The 17,237-nt window shown below is 47.5% G+C and overlaps 1 protein-coding gene across 3 annotated transcripts in view; it reads right to left on the bottom strand.

Moving 5' to 3' along the window:
• Positions 1-17,237, bottom strand: part of usp40 (ubiquitin specific peptidase 40) — a 199,627-nt gene that overhangs the window by 106,745 nt on the left and 75,645 nt on the right. For all 3 annotated transcript variants that reach the window (XM_072482533.1, XM_072482540.1, XM_072482550.1), the window contains 4 exons: positions 10,836-10,940; positions 9,978-10,085; positions 8,548-8,878; positions 5,163-5,244 (listed from right to left, as the gene is read on the bottom strand). In XM_072482533.1, coding sequence (XP_072338634.1) covers positions 5,163-5,244; positions 8,548-8,878; positions 9,978-10,085; positions 10,836-10,940 — 626 coding nt within the window. The remainder of the gene's footprint in view (positions 1-5,162; positions 5,245-8,547; positions 8,879-9,977; positions 10,086-10,835; positions 10,941-17,237) is intronic.

The raw sequence follows: 17,237 nt of genomic DNA on the forward strand, positions 1-17,237 counted from the left end.
CCGGACTTTTGAACTGTAAAACTGAATTCAGAGGCAATTGTGTACTGAATTCCCACATCGGTGCATGGAGAGGAGGACTAGAAGTGCTCGTAAAGGCAGACAAGAAAGACAGAGAAGGCTTGGGCTGAAGCTGCAGCGGGAGACAGCATGGCGGAGGACCGGGCCTCTGGTTTGTCGACCCAGCGGTCAACGGAGCAGCTAATGCAAGTTATTCAGGAAGGCTTTGCTAAGCAGAAACGGGACTGCTTGGACCAATAAAAGAGTCGATTGAGCGGCTTGGGCTTACATTGAACGCCCAAGATCAGGTGATCCAGAAGGTGGAGAAGGCGCTGGCTGAGCAGGAGGGACATCAAACTGGGGTAGAGTTGGAGGTGGGGACGCTGAGAGACCAGCAGAAGAAGCTCCTGGAGAAGGTGGAGGACCTAGAGAATGGGTTCCGCCGTCAGAACTTGAGAATCGTTGGGCTCCCGGAGGGGTCCAAAGGAGCGGATGCAGGGGCATACATAGCAGGTATGTTTGAGAAGCTGCTGGGGGGTGGGGCATTCTCCCGACCCTTGGAGGTGGACAGGGCTCACAGGGCACTCGCGGGGAAACTGCGAACGGGAGCCCCCACCCCCCCCCTCCCCGAGGGCAATGATGGTGAGATTCCACAGGTACTTGGATAAGGAGCGCATTCTACAGTGGGCCAAGCAGACACGGAGCTGTAAGTGGGACAATAGTATCCTGCGGGTCTGCCAAGACCTGAGTGTGGAGGTGGCCAGGAGAAGAGCAGGCTTCAACCAGATTAGGTCGATCCTTTTTAAGAAAAAGGTGAAGTTCGGGCTGTTGTATCCGGCCCGTCTCCGGGTCACGTAGGAGGTATAGCACTTTTATTTCGAGTCTCCTGAGGACGCGCTGGATTTCGTGAAAAGGAAAGGACTGGTGGTGGACTGTGAACTTTTGAACTTTGCTGCAATGTTCATGTTTTTTTTTCTTTTTGTTCTTTAAAAAAAAAGTTTCTCGTTTTTCGTTTTGTGGAAGCTGTTTGTAACGCCTTCTGTATTGATTTGGGACCAGTGGCAGAGCTGAATGAGTTAAGGTTTACATTTGCACTGTTGGGGGATGGAGGTGAGCTTGTTTAGATTTTGGTGATTTTCTGTCGGGCAATTGTGTGGGGACTGTTTGATGTTGGAGTATGTTTGTATGAGCGGGGAGGGAGGGGGGAACAATAGGTGGGAGACTATCCGGCACCAGGGATGGGGGCCACCAAGCTAGCTGGGCAGGCTAGCTCACGGAAGCGATGTGCATATGTTTGGTTTATCAAAGGGGTTGGGTTACAGTGTTGTTACTTGGGGGGAGGGAGGGAAATGTTCTGTTGACGAGGGAGGGGCTTGGGCCAAGGGACAGTGAGGAGGTTGGGGGTGGAGGCTGCCTGGGAGCGGGCCGGTGGAGGCACGGATCATGGGCTGGAGGCGGGCCCAAAAAAGTGGATGGCTGATCGGCGAAGGAGGGAGGCAATGAGCCCCCCAACTAGGCTGATCACCTGGAATGTTCGAGGGTTAAATGGGCCGGTCAAGAGGGCACGCGTGTTCGCGCATTTTAGGGGGCTGAAGGCGGACGTGGTAATGTTGCAGGAGACGCACCTTCGAGTAACTGACCAGATTAGATTGAGGAAAGGCTGGGTCAGTCAGGTCTTTCACTCGCGACTGGATTCAAAGACTAGAGGGGTCGCAATCCTGATCAATAAGCGGGTGGTGTTTGAAACGGGTAGAATAGTTTCTGATGTGGGAGGTCGGTACATTATGGTCAGTGGGAAACTGGAGGGGGTGCAGGTGGAATTAGCAAATGTGTATTCGCCAAATTGGGATGATATGGAGTTTACAAAGAGGATGCTGGGAAAGGTACCGGACCTGGACTCACACAGGTTGGTCATAGGAGGGGATTTCAACACAGTTATTGACCCTGGCTTGGACCGGTCAAGCTCGAAAACGGGCAGGGTGCCAGCAATGGCAAAGGAACTAAAAGGGTTCATGGAGTAGATTGGGGGGGGGGGGGGGGGTTGATCCATGGAGATTTGGGCAGCAGATGGTGAAGGAGTTCTCCTTCTACTCACACGTGCATAAAGTGTACTCCCGGATCGATTTCTTCATTTTGAGCAGGGCCTTACTGGCCAGGGGTGGTGGACATGGGGTATACGGCGATCACAATCGCAGACCATGCTCCGCACTGGGTTGACCTGCAGGTTAGTAAAGACAGTAACCAGCGCCCGCACTGGAGGTTAGATGTGGGATTTTTGGCTGACGAAGGGGTGTGCGAGCAGCTGAGGAAATGTATTCAGGACCACCAGCAAGTCAACGACACGGGGGCAATTTCAGCAGCGATGGTCAGCAGAAGGGGGGGGTTAGTTTAGCTTCTAGTAGGAGGTTAATAAAGGTGGGACCTGTAAGGGAGGGAGATGGATTTTGCAGTATGTTTATAGTTTCATGTACATTGTTTATTGTGTTGTTGTTATAATACTAAAATATACTTCAATAAAATGTTTATTTTTAAAAAAGGATGCCATTGAATTGCTGTCCCACTGCACAGAGGTGGATCGGCAATCAATGTAATTAAGGCCTCAATTAGGAGATTGCAATTAAATAATGAGTGATGCAAGTTTTGACAGCGCTGCATGGGCCCCTCACTGTTTCAGGAGTCCAGCAATACTTCAGAGACAGCTTCTCGGCAGAAGGTCAAAGGCCACAAATGCTGGTTTATATAGAATCATAGAATTTACAGTGCAGGAGGCCATTCGGTCCAGCGAGTATGCACCGGCCCTTTGAAAGAGCATCCTACCTAAGCCCACACCTCCACCCTATCCTCGTAACCCAGTAACCCCACCCAACCTTTTTGGACACTAAGGGCAATTTAGCATGTCCAATCCACCTAACCTGCACATCTTTGGACAGTGGGAGGAAACCCACGCAGACACAGGGAGAACGTGCAGACTCCGCACAGACAGTGACTCAAGCCGGGAATCGAACCTGGGATCCTGGCACTGTGAAGCAACAGTGCTAATCACTGTGCTACCGTGCCGCCCCAAAAAACTGGAAATAGGAGGTAAGATTGATAGAAAATGTAAGTAGAGATTTCAGGGAGCTGCAATGCACATAGGGAGGGATGCAATTGAGAAGGAATTTGAAGGAGGACCCCTCGCAGCTCTTGCCCTTGTTTTTAATGTGTGCGCAGACCCTTTCAATGGCGAATGTGGAGGAAACTCCCCTATAAACTTGCACTGAAGGGCGTTCTACAAAGTACTTGGGCTGGGGACCCACAAATGGTCCTGACATTGGGTTCCTGAGGCCTGAGGGAAAATTCAGCCCAAATCCCCAGTCTGAAACAAAAACACAAATTGCTGGAAAAACTCAGCAGGTCTGGCAGCATCTGTCGAGTGAGAAAATAATGTTGATGTTTCAAGTCAGTATGACTCTTGAAACATTAACCTATGTCTCTCTCCAGATGCGACAAGGCCTGCTAAGCTTTTCCAGCATTTTCTGTATTGTTTCAGATTTCCAGCACCCGCAGTATTTTGCTGTTATATTATTGTACCAGTCTGAATGTTATGAAGCTCACCTTGAAGGAAAAAAACAAGTGAAGCCTATTTCAATGGAAGCAATTAAGACTGTGTTGCTAGGAACTCAGCCAAATGACAGCATTATTCAGTCACTTCAATTTGTTTACCTTTGAGGACTGCAAGTGCATTCTTAGATGGAAATCATAAAACACAGTACAAATTACAAGCCATCTGTTTTGGTACACTGGTCTAATTTTATGTAACAACATTTAACTGGTAGAAAGATTAGTTTTGTTGAAGTTAAATGAACTATCACTATTCCTAAGCTTATGATAAAAGGCAAGAGGACAATGGTCTGCGTCACTGGATAAAGCTGTAAACATTCTACTATTTTCAAGGGTTTTTAACCACGGTTAGATCAATGCAACATTTGAAATTAGCTTGCATCTATGAACATTAACTTGTCTCGCAAATAATTTTTTTAATTCACTGGAGCGTCTTGCTCCTGGATCTTGAATTTCAGCTCAATTTATATTATGGAATTAATATATTCTCTTTTTTTTATTCCTTTATCAGAGTTACAAAGCCAGAGCTCAAAGTGTGGACAGGGGCAAACCCCTAATTCAGCTCCTTGCCTGCTCCAAAAAACAATTCAAATTGAATCCAATTCATGGTCCCCACAAGAGAGACATACCAGATCCAGGCATTACACCTAACCTCATGCTCATATTCTCTTTTGCTCCTGTGAAGTTTATCCTTACTCAAACGAACATTTGGCTGCTAAGTGTTAAATGAACATAACTGCCCTTCATTCAGTGTGTAGTCATCTGGGATGGCCACTTCCCGATTACAAAATGGACACTTTGCGAAGATTGCAGGGAAAATGGACAATACTGAGAAAACAAGCAGGTTCGGGGTTTGTCTGTATATTGGAGCCGCAGCTCCCAGACAAGACCAAAACTGTAGGCCCATTAGCATACTAATGGCCCACCTCCGGGAACAAAAGAGTAACATTTGAGTAACCGATACTAAGGCAGACACCCCGGCGCCAGAGGAGACAGAAACAAAGCAGGCCAACGGCCACCTAGGACATGCCCAGAAAGAATCCTGGCGACTCTAATTAGAATTAAGGAAGGCGACCATATTGACCGCCATATTCAGAACCAACCAAAGAGAAACAAGTACTGATTGGCAGGTGAGGCCATGGATTCCTCCCTCACTGTTTGTTTTCCGGCATTCTTTGGTGCTCTTCCTTTCTATACAACTCAAGTGTCTGCTGTTCTTGAAAGTATATTTTGATTTTTATCACTTGATTATGGACTGGCCTCATTAACACTACACCCCTGTATGCTTCACCCGATGCCGGTGTGAAGTAGTTACATTGTGTACCTTGTGTTGCCCTATTATGTATTTTCTTTTATTTCCTTTTCTTTTCATGTACTTAATGATCTGTTGAGCTGCTCGCAGAAAAATACTTTTCACTGTACCTCGGTACACGTGACAATAAACAAATCCAATCCAATGAATGGCTGTTGTCTCTATCATAAAATGAATTTAAAAAACTTGCATTTTGATTCCAAGTAGTTACCCCTTAGAATACAGCCCTAATTCATATTTTAGCAGCCATTACCTTTGCTTTTGCAGACTGGCATCCAGGTCGGCTATCTCTTCCATCAAGTCGGGAGGTACTTTGTACCTTGAGTTTCCTCGGGCTATGGAAACATGTAAAACAGAACAAAGCTAAACATAGAATCACAGAATCCCTGGCGCTGTGAGGCAGCAGTGCCACCATGCTGCCCAAATAATGTTCCCCAAGTAATGTTTTACTTGGGGAACAAAAACTTCAATCACTACAACTCAACAGCATGTCAGCAGGACATTTGCTTTTGTACAGCCGCTATAACTAGTCATATACATCTATCGCACAAATAGGCAGCATTTAGCATCTATGACAACTTAGTTAAATCAATACAGTATAGAAGTTATTCTCCTACCCTATTTCTCTCTTATATCCATAGCACTGTACCTTACTCTGTTTCAAATACCTATCTACTCCTCCTTTAAAGATGCAATGCTCTCTGTCTCAACTACAATCCCCATGAAGCTGTGTATATGTACAGAGCATTACAGAGGCTATATATACACAACAAAGAAAAAGGCCATTTGGCCCAATCAGTCCATGCCGAAGTTTGTGCTCCACTTGAACTTCCTCCCATTTTTCCTCACCTAAGTCTACCATTGTGGCCATCTATTTCCTTCTCCCTCAAAAGTTTGTCTTGTTTCTCCTTACTTAAATACATCTATACTATTCACTATCACTCCGTGATAGTGAATTCCACATTCTTTAGGTAGAGGTTTCTTCTGATTTCATGGTTTGGGATTTCATGGTGACTAACTTATATTGATGGTCTCTGGTTATGCTCTTCTGCACAGAGGAAACATTCGCCCTGCACCCATTTTATGAAAAAGTTTCAAAATTATAAATTATTGGGTCACCCCTCAGCCTTCCATGCTCTTAATTTTTTACTTGCAGAAGAAAAGTTAAATAATGCTATGCTGATGTTGCATTTCTGCCCACTAAATGGTGGATTTTGCTATGTTGTGCTGGCATTTTTAGGCTTATGATCACAGCTGACACAATGTTTGCTGCAATGCAAAGTGTCAGGATATCATTTTTATTTTTAGTTCAAGTAACAATTGGATGTATCAAATGCAATATAATTACATTAACAATTGCCTCTTTAAAGATCATGGGCGAAATTCTCCCGAAACGGCGCGATGTCCGCCGACTGGCGCCCAAAACGGCGCCAATCAGACAGGCATCGCGCCGCCCCAAAGGTGCGGAATGCTCCGCATCTTTGGGGGCCGAGCCCCAACATTGAGGGGCTAGGCCGGCGCCGGAGGAATTTCCGCCCCGCCAGCTGGTGGAAACGGCCTTTGTTGCCCCGCCAGCTGGCGCGGAAATGACATCCCCGGGCGGCGCATGCGCGGGAGCGTCAGCGGCCGCTGACAGTTTCCCACGCATGCGCAGTGGAGGGAGTCTCTTCCGCCTCCGCCATGGTGGAGGCAGAAGGGAAAGAGTGCCCCCACGGCACAGGCCTGCCCGCGGATCGGTGGGCCCCGATCGCGGGCCAGGCCACCGTGGGGGCACCCCCCGAGGCCAGATCGCCCCGCGCCCCCCCCAGGACCCCGGAGCCCGCCCACGCCGCCTTGTCCCGCCGTTCAAAAGGTGGTTTAATCCACGCCGGCGGGACAGGCAATTTATAGGCGGGACTTCGGCCCATCCGGGCCGGAGAATCGAGCGGGGGGGCCCGCCAACCGGCGCGGCCCGATTCCCGCCCCTGCCGAATATCCGGTGCCGGAGACTTCGGCAACCGGCAGGGGCGGGATTCACGGCAGCCCCCGGCGATTCTCCAACCCGGCGGGAGGTCGGAGAATGACGCCCCATATTCTCCATTAACAGATAGTAGAGTTGTGATCAATCACACATAGCACAAAACAAATGGAAATCACCAATATATTTTTAGATAAAAATAAATGCGACAGGATATCACTGAGGAGTAGAGAAATGCAGAGATACATCTGGGATGATAATTTAATGGGATTTACTGCGAGCTGGATTGGCACAAGTTTCCAGAGAGTAGAAAGAGAAAGTAGATCATTCAGTAGCGCAATCAGGCAGTCAAGTCTAAAGGTAACAATGCCATGAATGGATAGATCACTTAGAACCATAGAATCCCTAAGAGCAGAACATTCGGCCGATCGAGCTTAAACCGACCCTCTGAAAGAGCATCCTACCTAGGCTCGCTCCTCTGCCCTATCCCCGTAACCCCACCTAACCTTTGGACACTAAGGAGCAATTAAACTTGGCCAATCCACCTAACCTGCACATATTTGGAATGTGGGAGGAAACCGGAGCACCCGGAGGAAATCCACAAACACGGGGAGAAGGTACAAACTCCACACAGTCACCCAAGGTTGGAATTGAACCCGGGTCCCTGGCACTGTGAAGCAGCAGTGCTAACCACTGTGCCAATGTGCCAAGGGGTCAACATTGGATGAGCTGGGGCAGGGCAGAGTTGGGCAATGTTACGCTGGTTTCTAAAACATTCCCAATCTTCAGATTTTCTACTTTATTTTTGCAACATTGTAAGCCTCTTTTAAGTTTAGAACAGATGTGTGAGGCAAGTTGGTTTTACACAGGGGGTGGTAAATATATGGAACGCGCTGCCTGGGGAGGTGGTGGGAGCAGGTACGATAGCGGCATTTCAGGGGCATCTAGACAAATATATGAATAGGGTGGGAATGGAAGAATATGGACTCCATAAGTGCATACAGTTTTAGTTTAGGCAGGTACCATGGTCAGCGCAGGCTTGGAGGGCCAGAGGGCCTGTTCCTGTGCTGTATTGTTCTATGCTACAGCAGTGGAAATAAGCCTTACTGGTGGTGCAGATATCTGGTCGGAAGCTCATCACAGGATCAAACATGACACCAAAGTTGTCAACAGTTTGGTTCAATCTCAAGTAGTTGCAGAATTTAGAGAGAGCTGAGGTGTCAAAAGATGGCAGTGATGAGGTAGAACTGTGAATTGTCAGCAACAGGTGAGGCTGACGTTATGGTTTTGGATGTCACGTCATGATGCAGCTTGTTGCGGAGAAATAAGAGGGAGCCAAGGGTAGATTCATGGGAGGCACTAGAGGGAATGGGAAGAGAAGCCACTGTAGATGATTCGCTGGCCACAACTGGATATAAAGAACCAAACCAGGCAACTGCAGTTCACTGAGCTGGATGACAATGAAGAGGCTTTGGAGGAGGATAACGAGGGATGGTTTACTTTTGTCACAGTCATAGAGGATGTTATTTGTGACTTCCATGAGGGTCATATCTGTACTGTGGCGCAGAGGAGGATCAAATGTGGAATTCTGGGAAAGGTGGACTCATAATTTTGGGAATGACAGCACTTTGTTGAAGGTGGGATGGCAGTTATTGAGGAGACTCTTCAAAATATACTGTACCCTCTGCTGGTCGCTGTAGTTGAGATTTTCTATAAAACAGCATGTAGGCGCACTCCTTTCCCTGAAACTGCTTCTCAATCTCCTTCTCTTGGATGGGTCGCACTTGGGAATCATCAAAATCAAACCAGTGTACATCAGAAGCAGGGAACCTTGGCTGTTTTTCTTCTGTCTTGTAGGTATGTGCGGTGATGGCTTTGCAATTTCCTGTCTGTGCTTTCTTGCCTTTGGATTTGTTGAGCTGTTGTCCTGGGCAGCCATGGTCAACCTGTTTTGCAGCAACCCGTGTTCCATCTGCCTTTAGCAGAAATACATCAGGATGACTCTCCAAAAACTGAAATGAAAGAAGGAAGATTACAGTGGAACTCCAGAACTTCTACAGAGCAACACTAGGATTAAGCTGGCCTGGCAGCTGAATTACAAGACTTGATGTTTTTAACTAGATCATTGGGGTTTAATCCAACCACGGCAACTTTCCCTCACTAACAGCTGTCACAAGTTCAAGAGAAGTTACTTCAGACAGATTGTTTTCTCATGTTACTGTATTTGATGGTACTTGTCCACTTAAGTGCACCGCATCCCATCTCTTAATTGAATGGAGCGAATACCAATAAAACAGACAACCTAAAGGACTCCACATAATTTTTCTTTTACATTCTGGAATACTTAATAATAGCAAATAGAATCACCTTATATCTTGCACACCGAGGACTGTAGCAGGCATGATAGCAGGGGGTGGCTGTGAGAAATGGACGGTGGTACCCGCATCCAATTCCTGGAATTAGTTGAGGATGGGAATGATCTCAGCTGCTGCTGACAGGATGTCACTTTGACTTATTAATGAGTCACTTAAAGCCAATTATCCATGAGCCCACCAGGGCCTAATGGTGGTTCAGAGATCTAATAGAGTTTGCATGGATCCCTTGTGCCTCCTGGAGGCTACCCAGAAAACCCTTCTGGTTGGTAGGGTGGGTCCCTTGATCACAGGCACTCAGTGGTCAATCAAGCGATTTAGCAAGGGGGGTTGGGGAGGGGATGCTTATTTTAAAGTTAATTTCTATTTTGAAATTAACTGTAAATGACAATGTTTTCTTGCAACAGCCCTAACTCTCTACTGTCTCTCACAACCACTCGATTACATGTATTGCGAGGCAGATAATAATAGATGTGGAATAAACATTGACAAGATCAAAACCACTGTCTTCACAAATAGAAATATATCATAAATAATGCCATTCCCTTTTGGGAAAGAGCCTCACCATGATTTACAGGCCTTCTGAAGTCAACTTGTAAATATTGTATTGAATCAAGAAAATCACGGGTGGAAACCAATTATTATTGCTACACATGTGCTCTGTGCCCATTTGCTTGGTTGAGCCAATACACTTGCAATTCTTTTATGCCTATTTTATTCACAAAGTGCAGTCTCTTACCTTCCTTAAAGACCCATGTTGTTTGCGGTATCTTTTATTCCATGCAACACCAACTTTCTCCAGCAATTTTTGACCCAGCTGATCCACCAGTATGCCATCGGGTCCCACCTCAATACGAACAGAGGGGAAAAGGGATTAGAAAAAGACAAAATATCTCAAAAGTGCCATCTTTCATTTTAGCACATTATTAAGCTAGCAAGAACAGCACCAGCAAAGTAGTCCTCACTGCCCTAGTTACCAGGAGTCCTGTTGGGTGGGTAGGTATCGAGCTACTGGACCTCAGACTTCAGCATTACACTCACCAAGGGTACAGAGCAGGAAGCAACAACAACATTCTAACTACTTCAGTTATTAGTTAACTCCAATACAAAAATATTGCCATATTTGAAGCATCTAATATCAACCACTAAAGCAACCTGTTACACAATGTAGGGATTCTCCTATCGCTTCGATGGATGAGTGTTCAGCAAAGAAAAATACGTTTTATAGTCTAGACTGATGTTGTCTCATGTGTGATGTTGGGTCAAGTCTCGACTTGCATTACCGATTGCTAAGTACTGCTTATGAATCAGGGTGGAGGCATTGGCTTTGCACTGCACACGCTTGTCCTGAAGGAACTTGACTGTTCTCCTCGAACATCAAAATCACTTGATGACAGGAACATATTGCACCTTTACCATAGTTAACCAGAGGGTTTTCAAATAAAATTTGACATTTTATTTTAGAGTGTATATGTTCTTGCATGGCCATGTCTTGGATCATTATTTTAATAGGTCTACTAACTGAAAAGGTTCACAGTGCAGAAGGGTGTGAGTAACTGTGATGTATATGTAAGGATACCCATGTCTAATACAATACCTGGACTAGAATAGTTCTGAGGATTTCTAGGGGATCTCCCAAGTCCAGTAGGTTGTCTACATTTGTCGGATCTTTTGTTGAGTTGATCACCACATTCTCTTCATCCTGAAAAGAAAGCCACATCATTGCTGCAAGTGCCACTCACACACAGGACTTTACCTGGGCTTAATGTGAACTACTGGAAAATAATTGAAGCCAGTCAAAAGAAATAGCTGTGGAGATTATTGGAAAATTGTGATCAATCCATCCAAGCCCTCTGGATTCAGAAATTATGCTTTTGGATTGAAACATTTCAAATTTCAGACTGTAATTTAAAGAACAAAGAGAGGGAGAAACAAGGAACTATGATTCTGTCTCATTAACGGGCGCAATTCTCTAGAAAAATTTCTAAGTGTGGTAGCGAGTGGGAATTGTCACGAGCTTCCGGCGGTCGGCCCAGTGAGGCCAGCAATACAATTCAACGTTAATTGGTCCACTTAACAAGGCCTCACAGACTTCTCTTTGCAAATAAAGGCTCGCCAGCTGATTCACTGGGATCGCGCTCACCAGCCCCCTCTAACAAGGTCGAGCAGCACTTAAGCAGCACTTGCTCAGCCAACACCAGCCAGCTCACAATGGTGGTGTCCAGGAGACCGGCCCCAAGATTCGGAGATGCTGATCGGAGCTGGCGGACCGCAGAGGTGAGGAGGCACTGGGCGCCACCTGTCAAACGTGAATAGTGATTGCCTTGCTGATGCTGAGATGGGAGACAGCTAGATACCATGGAGGCCAGAAGGGATGTCCTGTTCGCCCAAGGTTTCCGGAGAGTCAGCCACAAGGCAGCCAGTGCTGCCTGGGATGAGGTGGCAGCAGCTGTCAGCTCAGGGAGTATGACCAGGAGGATTGGCCTTCAGTGCTGTAAGAAGGTCAACGACCTACACCAGGCAGAACAGGTGAGTAGACCCCACCCCCTCCCCCCAAAGGGAGCAGCCACCCCCCAACTCCCCATGCGACCCCCCCAGCCCTTTCCTCCACCTTCCTCCCCTTTCAACACCCCTCATACCCCTCCTTCACACCCACTTTCAGTGCACAAAATGGCGCCGGAGGGTGGCGTCTCTCTGCGAGCTCTCCCTAACAGATCCTCTTTTTACCTATCTTACAATCGTTCTAATTTTTTAAAATTTAATTCTAAGACTCCCTACTATGTATTTTATTTTATTTCCTTTTTTTTCATGTACTTAATGATCTGTTGAGCTGCTCGCAGAAAAATACTTTTCACTGTACCTCGGTACACGTGGGAATAAACAAATCCAATCCTTTCCCACCACTATGAACCATGCGTGTGAATAACAATGTCCTCTCTGTCTGCTCTGGAAAAGCTCTCCCATAACCGTCGAGAGTGCCCAGATTGGCGGAGGGGTGCCGGGCATAAGAATCCCCCTCTCCTTCAAGGAGTGTACCTGGAGGTGACGGGGTGACCGAGGACAGATCGGTCACCCTCGCGGAGGCTGGCGGATGCCGCAGAGGTAAGGAACCACCGGGCTTCACATATCAAACGTGAATAGTGACTGCCTTACTGACTGACTCATGCCTTCCACTGACTACATGCCCATTCTCCTGCAGGTCCTCGAGCCGACGGCACTAACCCATCCCAGGCGGCCTGCTCTCCCAAGTCCGAGAAGAATACCTCGGAGGAGAGCTCCGAGGGTGCCTCCGTAGTCAATGCACAGCTGTCATCTCCACACTCCACCCGCGCAGATACACACACCTCGGAGGGACATGTTAGTGGAGAAGCTTCGGGGGCACCATCTGGTGAGCACCACACCGCTCCGCTAATGATGTACATTGGGGGGAGTCAGGAACCCCCATACAAGTCAGCAGTCGGAGGGCTACTGGATCCCAGGGCCCAGCTGGGTCCCAACCTAATGTTGAGCCTTTGGTACAGAGGTACCCGGAGCTGATGGAGATGATAGGGACCAAACTGGACGTTCAGAGGGAGATGTCAGCGTCACTTCAGCAGATCCATAGCCGCTTAGAGGAATCCCAGAGGCTAGGGGCGTAGGATATAGCTAGAAATGAGTGGAACCGAGGCCAGCACTGCTAGGGTGGCCACGGCAGTGGAGAGCCTGGTGCAGGATGTCGGCAAGATGGGTGAAAGTGTCCAAGGCATTGCGCAGTCGGTGACGGCTGCGTGTGTGGTGTTACCTCCCTCAGTGTTCAGGCACAGTGTCTAGCCATCAGGGTGTGATTGGGATGCTCGGCAATGACTCATACATGTTACATGGCCCGCCCACCCACGGGAAACCACTTGGCATGTGTGAAGTGCTCACTTAACCACGATTGCCTATCAGCGATAGCCTTCAGCCACACAGCCAGAGGCCTCTGTAGTTGGTGGGGGCTTTGGGCGGTCATTGGGGCAAACGGGCAGGGACAGGGGTTGCCCCCGGAACGGATACACATGATCCAGGGTTTGGCATGCTGGTGCCGCGAGCTGTTGTGTCCCCACCACCCCCCTCCATGGCGGCCCACCCCTGTGGAGGGTGCCCAAATCGAGCACTGGTTTGGCAAGCTTAGCACCCCCGGGCTCTTTGCCTGTGAGCAAAGAAGGCTACTCACCTTCTCGGCTCCTCACCGAAGCTCTTCCACAAGGTTCACGTTTTTCAAAAGGAGTATTAACCAGCACCAGCGTGACCACAGCACCAGCGTGACCACTTACTGGGGAGGCTGCTGAGTGATTGGAGCCCATTGGATATGGGGTCGCTCTCATTAATGGTATGGAAATGGGGTGAAAGCGGAGATAATTGGTTTCTTGCCACACTATGGAGACATCCCAATTTCGGCTACGGGAGCAGGCCGTAATGCATCGCAAACTGTTTGCCGCCCACCGCGGTTGTAATTTTTGGCCTCTCCCACTATACATTGCCCTCTCCCACTATACATTGCCCTCATTATGCTTGAGCGAGAGCGCAACAAGGCCAGAGAATCGTGCCCAACATCTGTTGTGGAATCTATGAGAGACAGAACGTAAGATTTGAACTCACTCAAAACTCATTTACTTAGAGTTAAAATCAGACCGAGAGTGCCTGAACAATTAGTAAGTAGAAACTAATCAGTCGTCATGGATTGGTGAAGTCTAGGTCATGTCTGATTTGGTTGAATTTTTTGAGGTAGTCACAAGCAGCATGGATAAGAGAGTGACTATAAATGCTGTCTATATGGACTTCCAGAAGACATATGAAAACTGTAGAAGGGACTTTTAGTTGGCGGATTAGTTGCCTTAATACCCTGTATTCATTTTAACCAGCTGCTTGACTATATTTCATGGAAATAGGCACTTGGCAAAGCATGATGGATATTTAGTCTTATTTTTAGTCAAGAAATTCTGTATGAAAGTCAGACAATGTAAACAAGCGTACAGCTGCACATTGTTTTGCTGACAGCAGACAATTATTATTTTTCTTAAGCGAGGAACTCAAGGCCTGTTATTAAACTCTAACTCCGGCTTGCTCGCTTTTCTGTCCTTTTGCTAATCTAAAGAATGCCTTTTGGCCTAGATATTGTATCATATAAATTGCTTGCCTTACCTTTGTAAAGCGGGGACATTTGGAATGACTGTGGTCTCTCTAATCCCCCCACGAACTTCGTGTTAAATAAAGGACCTTTGGGGGAAACTCGAAGTGCTGACTTACAATTTCTTCAACTAATTGGCGTAGTCATTGCAGTTTCCCTAATTTAACGGGAAGTGAATCCCGAAACGAATCTTTAAACAGGACTCTCTCAGCTGAAAGGGAGAGAGCCATAGCGCGACCCCAGCTGAAAGTGGGGTCTGCGGCTCAGCAGCCTTAATTACTGGCCAATGACTCATGCTGGGAGAGTTATCTTAATTAATAAATTAATGATAGCTGCATGAGAAGAACAAAGGTGCCTTAGAGCCTGGAAAAAAACCTGAATAATCAGCAGGCTTCGAGATTCGCAAAAGGACCAACACCGGTGAGCGCTCCTTGTAGTATTTGTTAATAATTTACCGCGACCCTTATTGTTATATGTCTATGCTTTAAAGTATTTTTCAGAAGCCACAATGGGCCATAAACCCGGACGCCCCTTACAGGTCACCCCAAAGCCATGGTACAGACGTCCAGAGCAATAAATAAGGCGGATTCTGCAAAGGAGACGGATAAGGGAGTGAAAATGAGTAAGATAACGGAACAGAGGCTAAAAATAGTCGTAAGGCATTGGAGAAAGGTAGGAGATCCCCTCGTCCCGCCGGGATCACCAGCTGAGACTGTGATAAGAGAAACCGGAGAACTTCGATATGCGGTAACATTCAATAGCGATTTGTATGGGTGGTCTCACGGGGCTTGGCCGTACAGGGGTAGTTTTAAAATACCGCTGATTGAACCATGGGAAGCTTTGACAAGAGATGGGAGTGAAGACCCTAATTGGGATTATAATTATATGCTGTGGTGCTTTAAGACATGGAAGGAAGTGGCTAGGAGGCACCAGCTCCCAAAGATCAAATGTAAGAATAGCGAAGTGAGTAAAGATACAGTAAAGAATGAGAATGACAATAAACAGACAGAGACGGCAGCAGCAGGGTTATATCCTCAAGTTTTAACTGAGGCATCTGCACCGTCAGAAGATTTCAACGATCTTTTACTGATGGCAGCTGCGTGGAGAACACAGCCGCCAGTGGGAGGAGAGGCCCGACAGCCGGTGATAAGGAGTAATGCACAGAGCAGTTTGCTACATGATCAGCTTGATGTAGCCGCCACCCCTGCAGGGGAGGTAGAACCGGCGGCCGCCGGACCATCCTCTAGTAGGGGTATGACTTTGCCCGACAGTACAGTGCCCGACAAGACAGCTTCGGTCAGCAGGACCTGTTAGACAGCACCGCAAGATAATGGTAGGAGATGTACCTGTCTTAAAACCTTGGACCCCTGCAGAAGGACTATGGTTCATGAGGCTCTGGACCCAATAAAGAAACCTCTCGCATTCCACAACTGGTTACAGCAAATGTGTGCTATTTATAGCCTGTTGTACCCTCAATAACGACGCTAGAGAGTAAAACGGTAAAGAAGGCTTTAATAAGCTAAGAACTAGCCTGGTGCCGAGACGGGTGCTTACTGGGTGCCGCCTGCAAGGCGGCCCCTTATATACGACTCTCAAGTGGGCAGAGCAAGAGGCGGAGTCCCTCAGGGTTCCAAGCCCGGTCTTAAAGGGGACATCTCCTTACATGATGATACGGGTACAGTAATACAATAACCGTTCATCACATATCCCCCTCCCAGGGGATGTTTTGCTGCTTTTAAAATACTCTTATGGTGCATCTTGGCCAGCTTTAAAAGATGGGATCGCAATTCCACCTGGTATAAACGGGGACTAGGCTCACAATGATGATCATTTAAATGAAGGAAACGAGTCCCTTGAACACTGGTTAGCAAATAGGGGAAAAGAGGCTTTCATGCAAGGGGCCAAGAAGCATAGTGACATAGGCGAGGTGAAGGCTGCCGTATTTGTGGCCAGATTTAAGAACTGTTGGGAGGAACATGCCAGTGTTGCATTGGAAGACAATGGACCTTTAGCGGTGCAGACATTGTTGAATTGCATGCTACCAGAGCATGCGCAAAGTTACAAATTGATTAATCTCACCTGGCAAACACAGTCATGGATGGCAGTGGTTACCTCCTTGGTAAACATGGACCGAGAAGGACTGTTCATAGCCCCCAAAGATCAAAAGCCGAGAATCACAGGACAATTCTACCAAGGAAAGAGTGGGCAGGTTCGGGGTCAGCAGGTCAGCAGAGGGCGGAGAGGTGGGGGTAGAGGCAGAGGACAGTGGCAAAGGAGAGTTAGATCCCAGGATCAATGTAGAAGATGTGGGGCAAAGGGACATTGGGCTCGTGAATGTAACTTTAACCCCCAGGAAGGATGCATCCCATTTGGAGACATGTCCCCTCCCCTGCCTCTCTTTAAGTACTCTGACCCGAACCCTAATCAAAATCAATAGGAGTGCCACGGAGAAAAGGTGGGACAGGCGGCCATGATCAGACTGTCCAACTCGGTAAGAGACGAACCTATGACAACGGTTAAAATAGGAGATCACGATATGGACCTTGTGGTCGATACCGGCGCTACTATGTTGTCTGTGCCCCCCTCCGTGGAACTAACCCCCGGTGAGTCCTCTATTGTCACTGGAGTAGCCGGTATTCCCATGACGGAGCCTGTATCACGCCCGACTAACCTGGAAATTGATGATATCCCCCTGGTCGATACTATGATTATTTCAAAAACTACACCCCTCCCTCTGCTTGGCAGGCAGACACTCTGCAAATTGGGGGCAATAATACATTGCACTAACAATGGCATGTTCATGGAACTGCCTCAGATAAGAGCTCATCAGTTGTTGAATTTAATAGCTTCTGA

The sequence above is a fragment of the Scyliorhinus torazame genome, chromosome 2, assembly GCF_047496885.1.
Source record: "Scyliorhinus torazame isolate Kashiwa2021f chromosome 2, sScyTor2.1, whole genome shotgun sequence".
NCBI classification, from domain to species: domain Eukaryota; kingdom Metazoa; phylum Chordata; class Chondrichthyes; order Carcharhiniformes; family Scyliorhinidae; genus Scyliorhinus; species Scyliorhinus torazame.